This window comes from Eubalaena glacialis, chromosome 3, assembly GCF_028564815.1.
Source record: "Eubalaena glacialis isolate mEubGla1 chromosome 3, mEubGla1.1.hap2.+ XY, whole genome shotgun sequence".
NCBI lineage: Eukaryota > Metazoa > Chordata > Mammalia > Artiodactyla > Balaenidae > Eubalaena > Eubalaena glacialis.
Genome location: NC_083718.1, coordinates 159,673,296 through 159,682,691, shown reverse-complemented (window position 1 = coordinate 159,682,691; position 9,396 = coordinate 159,673,296). Strand labels below are relative to the sequence as shown.

Below are 9,396 nucleotides of genomic sequence, written 5' to 3'. Positions count from 1 at the left end.
TGGCTGTTTCCCAAGAAAATGCAAGGTGAAGTTAGGTGACGTAGGGCAGCAATAGACACCAGGAGGGGAAGAGAACAGGGTGACTGGGGCAATGAGCAAAAGGGACGTTCAACAATGACTGAGTCCCAGCCTCAGGGCAGAGCTGGAGAGGGAGTGGTCCTAGCAATGGGTGTCATGCCAACACTGATGCAGTAAGCTTCCGCCTTCAGCAGGATGACCTCTGTGCTACAGAAGATTGAAGTTTCACAGCTGCTGCTTCTTTCGCCATCCCAGACGCACACCTGGGAGACGATGGCCTAATCTCATTCTCCCGGGGCCCCAAGAGTAGGAGAAAACACAGGCCCCAGGCCAAACAGAGCCATCAGAAACTGAGCAACACTACCAGAGTGGAGCAAGAGGGCCATCTTTTGCAAATCTGGAATCTGAGCAAGGGAGCAGGTCAATGTCCTCTTCTTGAAAGGCAACTCTGTATTCCCTCCTTTGGGAATGAGTGTGTTAGGGATGGGAGATACTCTCCATTGAGGCATTTACTGGGCTGTATGGGCCCCAAAGTTGGCAATGCTACATAGGTTTGTGCACTCCAGAGGATCTGGGGTTGAGGGGTTGGGAATGAGAGCACGTGCTCCCGGAGTGAATATAAAGACATGAGTGCCTGCGGAGTAATGACTGTTGGTTTAAGGGCACAAGATGTAGGTGGGGTCCTGCATATGTCCCTGTTGGCGCAGGAGGACATTTCCACTCTGGGAGGACAAGGAATCTATTTCAGATGGTACTTTGGGAATGACGTCCATATTAGCCTGGGACAACAAAGAAACTTGGGGTGGTTTCAATAGGTCCAAAAAGTTTTCAAGAAACTTTCAATAGGAAGGAATCTTTTGGCAGAATAAAGGGACAGCAGTCACCAAAAGATGCTCCAGGGGTTTTAGAGAAGCACACCTTGAACTCTATCCAATATGACAGTTAGCTCTGACATTTCCAGTGCGAAGGGAAGAGAAGATAAGGAACATCTGAGTGAGCTGATAGACCAGTAAGGGAGCACTGTCGAAGTGGGGGACAGGTCTGACATTGCCTCAGAGCTGATGGCAGGACTTTCCGTGCTCTTGTGTACTATGATCAGTGAGCTGTGTGAATACCATTTCTTGTCTTGATGGAACAGGAATGGATGTGACATCTGCAGCCACTTTTCCAGCCCTTTGCTGCCACAGCCTGGCAGAATTCTGCCTGGCACCGAACAAATGCCAAAGTACTAATGTGTGACAGAAGAGAACAGAAAAAAGGCAGCTGGAAGGTATAAGCAGGGCCTCCTATTACCTCTCAGGACATTTAGATCAAAGCTAATCAAAGATAAGAAAACTTTTTATTGGAAAACAAATTAGAATTGCCTTGCAGCAACCTTGAGTCTCTGACATGTCATCTCCAATCCCTACGTAGGTGTCTCAATTTATCTGCTGTCAGATTAACCCTGACACAGTGGCCATCAACTTAAATAACTTTATTCAGAGAAACCCTTTGGTCCACTTTTGCTGACTCAACCCCTGCCCTAGCTCACAACAGAGAGCTAAGCAAGGCAGCTTAAGCTGGAGACCCAAGCCCACTCTGCTCTCAGCTTTATAAAAGCAGGCAAAAGTACTGGCGGCTGCCACCTCCCGCCATCCATCTGGCCCTTATTGGAACCACAGGCTCAGTGTACTGGAGAAAAACCATCCTGGCTGGAGCCCAGGAACCAGGCATATTATGAGGATAACTCAACCATGATGAAAGATGGCGTGAGGTGCAATTCCCCTCTCCCTCTAAAATAAGAAAAAAAGAGTCTGGGGAACAAGGGACTTTTTCATCTGCTAAGAAAAACCCTTTCTCACATAGTCCGGCCTGGTAGAGCCACTTCCTGAGGAAGCCCCCATATACCAGGCCTTCAAAATCTTCCTTCGTGTGTGAAGGGTAGGGTAAAGGATAGGGTACTTTGTGACTATTTCCCAGATAAGAGATGAATTGGCTTCTCAGAGGATGGAGAGTAGAGCAGGCCTGAGCTTCTCCAGAGCCACAAGTGGACGGTCTGTCTCAGCCCAGAGGCCTCGTCACCTGCAGCTTGGAGAGATGGCCAGGATGGAATCTGGGCAGGAAGGCCTGCGGAGACAGTAGGCCTCTAAGGACATAGAGGCTGTCATCGTTTCTGGCAGCACGAAATAAGCACAGGCTTTCAAACAGAGCTGAGTGGTCCATGATCTTGTGTCCATCAGCTCACCACAGACATGAAGCAGTATCAGATCAGGATAAGTTCTGGATCGAGGACTGAAGAGGGGGCAGTGGGGAGAAGTGGCTGTAGAAACTCTCATTTATTGAATACCCATTATTTCATAGACTGTGCCAAGTGTTTTACATTCATTTTCCCATTTTAATCCTCACAACAACCCTATGAGGTAGGTATTATCACCATTTATAAACAAGAAAACCGGCTCAGAAAAATTCGGTCACTTGCCCAAGGTCACACAGCTAGTCGGCAGTGGAGATGGGATCTGTCTGTGGCTGAAAGCCCGTATTCTTTTTATTATACCCATCTAGGTCAGCTTTGGGCAAACAGCAGTTTCACTGCCCAACTCTGCAAAGAGCACCTGGGAGTGGAGGTTGTCGGCCACACTCACCGCTGGTAGGGATGCATGGAAGCCGACTTGATGTTGGTTTTTATTCCACTTGGCATTTTCCCTAAAAGGAACATGAAGAAAGACACCTGAAGCACAGTAAGACGTTCATGGTAAATCAGAAATGTGGTCTCTCAGGTTCCCTTCTGCACCTCCGCTATCATCTCAGAATCTCTGTGGCATCTGACCCTGGACGGCAAGGCTCAGAGGTATGGCTCCTCGTCCAGCCCTCTCCCTGAAGGTGTCTAGGAGGAGGAATAGTGGGAGGGGTTGGAACACACCCGGCTCCTGCTCATCCCCTCCTAGAAAAAGAGAACTAAATCTGTGGGACCCCCATTTAATGTCACAGGTAAAAGAGTGCTATGTCCTCTCTTATTTTAATTGTCCCTTTGCCTAGACAGCTTGGAAGAAAATACCTCTTCTAGCTGCTTGCATCTGAACTCTGCCAGGCTGTTCTTATAATTACTAAAAGCGAGCAGGAGAGACAGGATACAGAGAAAGGAATACACGCAGCACCGGGAAGCTTGCCTGCTTGTCCATTCCCAACACACCTACCCAATGGTCCTAATGAAGGTCTGACCATTCATTTCTCTACCTAAGATAAGACAGTGACAACACACCTAATATCCAGAGTTAAAGGGGACAGAAGGGTAGTTGAGACCGAGGTCTGAGATGGGGTGGGAGGTGAGAGCAGTTTCTGCCCGTCAAAGTTCTTCCTCATTGTCTGGTGCCTATTAAGAGTCTCAAATGAGACTTTTACTCCAAAAGTTTTTTTTCTGGGTCACAGTCCAAGGGAGAAAAGGAGAATATCTCCAGCTCTGGGGATGCTGGAGCCCCAGATAACCCAGCTTATTCCCACTTCCCTGCTCAAGGTCTGCCACCATGCCAATCCCTGTCACCTTACCTGGTTGACCTGCTTGGGCCATCTGCACCCCACTGAGCATTGGCTGCTGCTGACTTGGAGCTCCTGCCATCTGCACCTGCTGTAATCCTGAGGCTCCTGCGAGGATTGTCCCAGCTCCTGGCTGGCCTGGCTGGCCAGGACCACTGCTGCCTGAAGGCCTCCAATTAGACAGCCCCTTCCCAAAGGCAACAGCTGCCACTAACGCATTGGTGTCTGCTGGGTTAAAGGTCTGCTTGTTCGGCCGGAGACCTGAAGAAAAAGGTAAGTGGGGACCCCGAGGTATGCCTCTGGCCCTGGACCGAACCTAGCAGCAGGAAGACCAGTATGGGTACCAGGGCTTGGAGTTCTGACTTCAGCAGAATCTAGGCTCCCTGGCAGCCCAGAGGAAGAGCCAGAGGACCCCCATGACTATCTCAGAATACTCCCTTCTCCCTTTGCCCATTTCCTCCACCTGCTCCAGGGCTGGCCAGAAATACAAAAGGCTAACAGAATGGATGCATACCTTTTCCTAAGCAGCACATCCTTACGTCCTCACTTCACCACTACCAACACCACCCTTCCGATTGATCTTATCCCTCTTTCCTCCTCCGTTTTGCCACCAATACCTCCGTACCTCCACTCTCCGCTTCTCGTTCCTCTTTGCTGATTTTCTCCAGAAGGTTTGAGCACATTTTATTCAAGCTCTGGATCTGCTTCTGCAACACACATAAATTTGTGCAGAGATTAAGGCAAGCAAGAAATGATTACGGGGAAGTTTCTTCCTTGGGCTATTCCAGGGGCAACTGAGGGGTAACCAGCTGTGCATCCCTACCATACAGAGGTGGTAATGCCCAGCTTCTCATGATAAAACTCGGGGTGCGGGCAGCAGGGCAGTGACTCAGTCCAACCTGAGCTGCATCAGCACCAATGCGGGCAGCATCCGTTGTCAGCTGCTTCTCTTGCTCTTCTACCTCAGGGTCAGGCTTGGTTCTCAGATGGTCAGGGACCACCTCATGGCTGAAAACAGGTACCCGTCCTTCAGTCTGCCTCTGTAACACACAGATTTTATTGATCCTACTGTGCACTCCAAGAAGATTCAATCTGGCCTGATATATACATAGTTCCTTCCACAGGCAAACAGTGCATTTTCAGGGAAAACACAACCTGAGACTAACAATATCTGGCTTCCTAAGACACTATCCCCCTCACTCCATCCTTCAGTTCTGTCTTCTCACTCCCCTATCTCTACCAGACCTAAGGATAAACCTCTCTCTACCACATTTAAATCAAAGATTGAAAGAGAAAAAGTCAGGGACTTCCCTGGTGGTCCAATGGTTAAGACTCCATGCTTTCACTGCAGGGAGCACGGGTTGGATCCCTGGTCGGGGAACTAAGATCCCACATGCCGCGCAGCTCAGCCAAAAAACAACAACGACAACAAAACCAAAAAAAAAAAGAAATAGAAAAAGTCACAAAAGAACATACTTTCTGCTCGAGACAGGTGTTGGAGGAAAAAGGTCTTTGTCTTGGTAACAAATGCCTCAGATTAATTCAGTTTGGGAGTGGCTCTCCCAACTCCAGAAGGACAAAAAGCAAGGGCTCCAAAATGCAGCCCTCGCTTCTTACTGCCACACACTACTGCACATTCAGAACTTCTAGAAGAGCCAACCAACCACTGCGCCCTCAGTCCTCATCTAAGAACTTAAGTTCCCAAGTTGCACCCCTCTCCTCCTCTTACCATGAGATCTTCATCTCGGTCTGGGGACAACACCAGAGGGATGATGACCTGGTTACGGAACAGTGGTGTCTTTTCATGCTTCAAGACCTTGTTCAGAGTGTTCAACTGTCCAGAGAGCAAGGCAAAGCTGTCCAGGACAGATGGCCTGGTGGTGGAAAGAAGGTGTCAGAATGTTCCCGGTAAAGGAGCCTCAAAGGGGTCCTTCAGACTAGGAATACCCAGACTCACCCCCAAAACACTCATAGTCCTATGGCTGGCCTGGGCAGGAACTAGCCTGGCTCACAGGGATTATGGGGTTAAGAAAGAGGGACACACTTTCAGTTTCTGATACAGATGGAGAAGAAAGGCAGGTCATTACAGCAGGCCCCCCTTATCTGCAGTTTCACTTTCCGAGGTTTCATCTACCTGTGGTCAACCACAGTCCAAAAATATTAAATGGCAAATTCCAGAAAAAAACAATCCATAAGTTTTAAACTGGGCGCTGTTCTGAGCAGCATGATGAAATCTTGCTTCATCCTGCTCTGTCCCACCCAGCACGTTAATCACCCCTTTGTCCAGCATATCCATGCTGTATACGCTACCCACCCCATTAGTATAGAAAAAAAAAACATAGTATATACAGTGTAGGTTTCAGTACTATCACAGTTTCAGGCATCCACAGAGGGTCTTAGAACTTATCCCCCATAGATTAGGGGGGACTACTATATTTGAATGGGGGTGAGGACAATGGCAAAATAGGAACCATGGCTACACTATTGTCACTAAAACTTCAGAAACTGGGTAAAAGTCTCCTTTCTGGCCTAAAAATAGTATCCACACTTCCAGAGTAGATTGGACCTAAAAGACTCAGCAACATCCGTGGCAAGAGATCCAGTATGAATACTGTAGTGGGAGGACCCACTGCGGGAAGACGTCCTCCCAGAGAAGTCAAAGGATGAGAATCAAAAGCTAGTGAGAACCTGGGCTGGGAAACTGGGCATCTCTCTACTTCCTTACCATGGGGGCCCAAAGCCAACTTCAAAGTTAAATGTTGGGAAACCCAACTCTTTCTAAATCAAAAGATGTTTACAAACTGATAAATGCTTACGTCACTGGAAATGTCCTATCCAGCAGGTGGCCTGGCCCCCCACCCATGGAGCCCTCCCCAGCTTGCCCTGGGAACCCTTACCAGGTCAGCCGGTCATACTCATTCTCCAACTTGTAAATGAAACTCCCCAGTGAGTTCTTCAGATCAGCCACTTGACTCAGCAGTGCATCTAATGATGCCTCAAGCTGCTTCTCCTCCCTCTGCACCAATAGGAATAGGTTGGTTACTCAGATGAGTGTGAGGATGACACATACAGAGGAAGGCTGAAAAGCCAGGATGACAGTGTGCGACACCAGTCCAGTGACACAGGATCTCATTGGCATAGGGATAGCCAGGTTGTTTACTTTCTTTGGTATTAGGGTTACAGACAGCGTCAACCCTTAGACCTTTAAACCCATTCATCTGATCTCAATTCCTCCTACCTACTGATTCCTTTCTCTCTTTGCTCCTAATCCAGGCCTGGTTTTTCTCTGTATTAGGTACACTCTATTCTCTCCCACTGAGCAATTTTCACCAGACCTAATGCCTGGGGTTTATTATCTTTTGGGCACCTCTGCAGCATACATACTCTGACTTCCTCTGTCCTAAAACCTGCCGGTGAGTCTAGCCGTTCTTGCCCATGATACAATCTCTGGAAAATCTACCTACACATGAAGTCTCCTCTGAATACCTGCCACTGCCGCCGCCACCACCTCTGCCACCCCCCACCTTCATTTGCCCTCAGTCTTTGCTGCTTCAACCTCCTCCTTGCTAAATTAATCTGCACTCATTTTTTCTCTGTGCCAATATTCCTGTGCCCCTTTCACAAGCTTAGTCAACCTATAAAAACTTACGGAGAGGCTACCAGCTGCAAGAAACTAAGTGACAAATGAAAAACAAAACAAACAAACAAACAAAATGCACATGCCCCTAAGCACTACACAAACTATTTTAAATGCTGGGGGGGGGGGGTTTCCAAAGCATTTCCTTTCCATCTATGGCCTCCAGTTTCATTTCATTTCATCCTTAATTACTATCGGGCACAGACTAGGAAGAATGAAGCAAAACTGTCTTACCAAATCGCCAACGTTTAGGACAGGAGCCTTGATCCTGGGTTCCACCCACGGCCTCAGATTATATTAGTCTGGCTTTTGGCCACCGCGGTCCCACAATTCCTTCCACCCTCGGGCTTCCTCCAATTACAGATAACCTGTTCTGTCGGCATCCAACAGCCTAGGCCGGGGCCTGAGCCGATCCACCACTTTCTTGAGCCGTCTTCCTTGGACTGCACCTCAACCTTCCCAAATTACAACCTGATCCTTTCCCACACCCTAGCAAGTCAGTGCTGCCTTCTCCCTCCCGACTTAACCGCAGTCTGTCTCCCGTCAGCCGAGCTCCACCCCCATCTCTCATCTGCGCCGCTCCCTCGCCAGTGGGCCTCTGCCCCATCGCGCGTCCCCTTATTCGACGGTCGAGGGCTCTACCCTCTCCTCTCACCCCCAACTCCTCACTCCTTCCTCCGCCAGCCCACTCTCGGTCCCGATACCCGAAGCTAGCTAGCGTTCACTAGCGCCAACCTGGCCCTCACCTGCATTGCGGCAAAAGGGGCGGTGTCAAAGACTTCCTCTTCCGTTTCCCAAGTCAGCCAATCAGAAAGCTCAGGACTCGGCCCTCCCCCTCACTTCCTGTCCCGCCTGTCGCCAGGCTGCCGGGTCAGGGGTCGCGAGCGGAGCAGCTTCTCTGGCCCGGGCCGGCGCGGGAGGGCTGTGTGATGGCCTCGGAGCGCCCGGAGCCGGAGGTGAGGGGCGGGTGGGCGCAGCGCTGGGTCCCGAGATCCGAGGGGGAAGGCCCGGCGGCCGGGCGCGGCCGTGGCCTCCTCCGGGTCCGGGGCAGCCGGGCCAGCCCGAAGCCTAGACAATCGTATCTCCTCACCCGCACTTTCCTGGGGGGGCTAGACGAGGAACTTGTCGCTGTTTTGTTTGCCGAAATTTCATCCACGACGCCAACTCTAGGGCTCTCGGGTTCTTTGACCTCGTAATGGTATTAAGAAAACCTGTATTTTGATTTTCCGTCGCAGTTTCAGTGGGCAGCTTTGCCAGTTGCTGCATTTCTTCAAATATTGGAATGGCATAAACAGCATGAATTTAGTTCTAGCGCTCATGCTTTTGGAGAGCAGCTTTGGTTTCATGAAAAAACATTTGACTCAGAGAGAAACCTCGTTCCGGTATTGGCGCTGCCGTGTAACTATCTGTGCAACTTCGGGCAAGTCTTGACTTCGCGGCCTGTTTCCTTCTTCATAAAGTACTTATCATTGGTGTATTGTTAGGGTCACATGTTTTAAATCAGAAAATGCAAATAAAGTATCCGTAAGGTGCTAAGGACCATGCAAGGAAATTTATATACATTGTGTCATTCAAACTTGTGCAAAGGAAGGTGGCAATACCCACTGTAATTTACAGGTAAGAAACTGAAAATCGAGAGAAGTACCTTACCCAAGTGCTACTCTCAGCTGGGGTGTAGCAGAGTTTTGGAGTTAGAAGATCTGAGTGTAAAATCTCGGATTTGGAAAGAACAGCGTCACTAGGAGAGGGGCCCAGTGTTACAAGAGAATATATGAGTAGATGGGAAGGGTGAGAGATGTGTATAATGATGCAGATAGTTGTCATTACTTATTGAATGCTTACTGTGTGTCAGGGACCATCTCAGCACTTTACCAACATCAGTTAATACTCTGAACCCTACTCAGTAGACAATACTATCATCCCCATTTTTCAGTTGAGGAAACTGAGGCACAGAGATAGATATTAAGAGTAATAAAGTTGCACAGCTAGTAAGTACCAGAGCCAGGACTCCAAAACTGGTGGTCTGCTGTAGATCTTGTGTTCTTAGTCATAATGTTTACAGTATAAATAATAAAGTAGCCACAGGATGGTGAATCTCCAATTCGATGTCACGAGACCCAAGATTAAATATGGTTGTAGGAAACTACCCTATTAAAAAAGATCAGATGTGTCGACAAGGGTGATGGAGTAGCCTATGCATCAGAAATATCATTGAGAAAAACCGATGAAGG

General features: G+C 48.8%; 2 protein-coding genes across 6 annotated transcripts in view; one reads left to right on the top strand and one right to left on the bottom strand.

Moving 5' to 3' along the window:
• Window positions 1–1,853: 1,853 nt before the first annotated feature.
• Window positions 1,854–7,949, bottom strand: MED8 (mediator complex subunit 8). Of its 2 annotated transcripts, XM_061186683.1 has the most exons (8): window positions 7,912–7,949; window positions 6,426–6,544; window positions 5,258–5,402; window positions 4,428–4,568; window positions 4,154–4,235; window positions 3,541–3,789; window positions 2,640–2,700; window positions 1,854–2,124 (listed from the first exon to the last, which is right to left on the bottom strand). In XM_061186683.1, exons 1-8 carry the CDS (start codon window positions 7,915–7,917, stop codon window positions 2,076–2,078), a joined length of 852 nt encoding a protein of 283 aa, XP_061042666.1. In that variant the 5' UTR covers window positions 7,918–7,949; the 3' UTR covers window positions 1,854–2,075. The 2 variants fall into 2 exon arrangements, with proteins under 2 accessions (XP_061042666.1, XP_061042667.1); XM_061186684.1 differs by lacking the exon at window positions 1,854–2,124 and having other exon boundaries at window positions 2,513–2,700.
• A 74-nt stretch (window positions 7,950–8,023) lies between these two features.
• SZT2 (SZT2 subunit of KICSTOR complex) overlaps window positions 8,024–9,396 on the top strand; it is a 51,078-nt gene continuing 49,705 nt past the window's right edge. For all 4 annotated transcript variants that reach the window (XM_061184342.1, XM_061184341.1, XM_061184343.1 and 1 more), the window contains exon 1: window positions 8,024–8,121. In XM_061184342.1, the coding sequence (XP_061040325.1) occupies window positions 8,095–8,121 (27 nt within the window). In that variant the 5' untranslated portion in view covers window positions 8,024–8,094. The remainder of the gene's footprint in view (window positions 8,122–9,396) is intronic.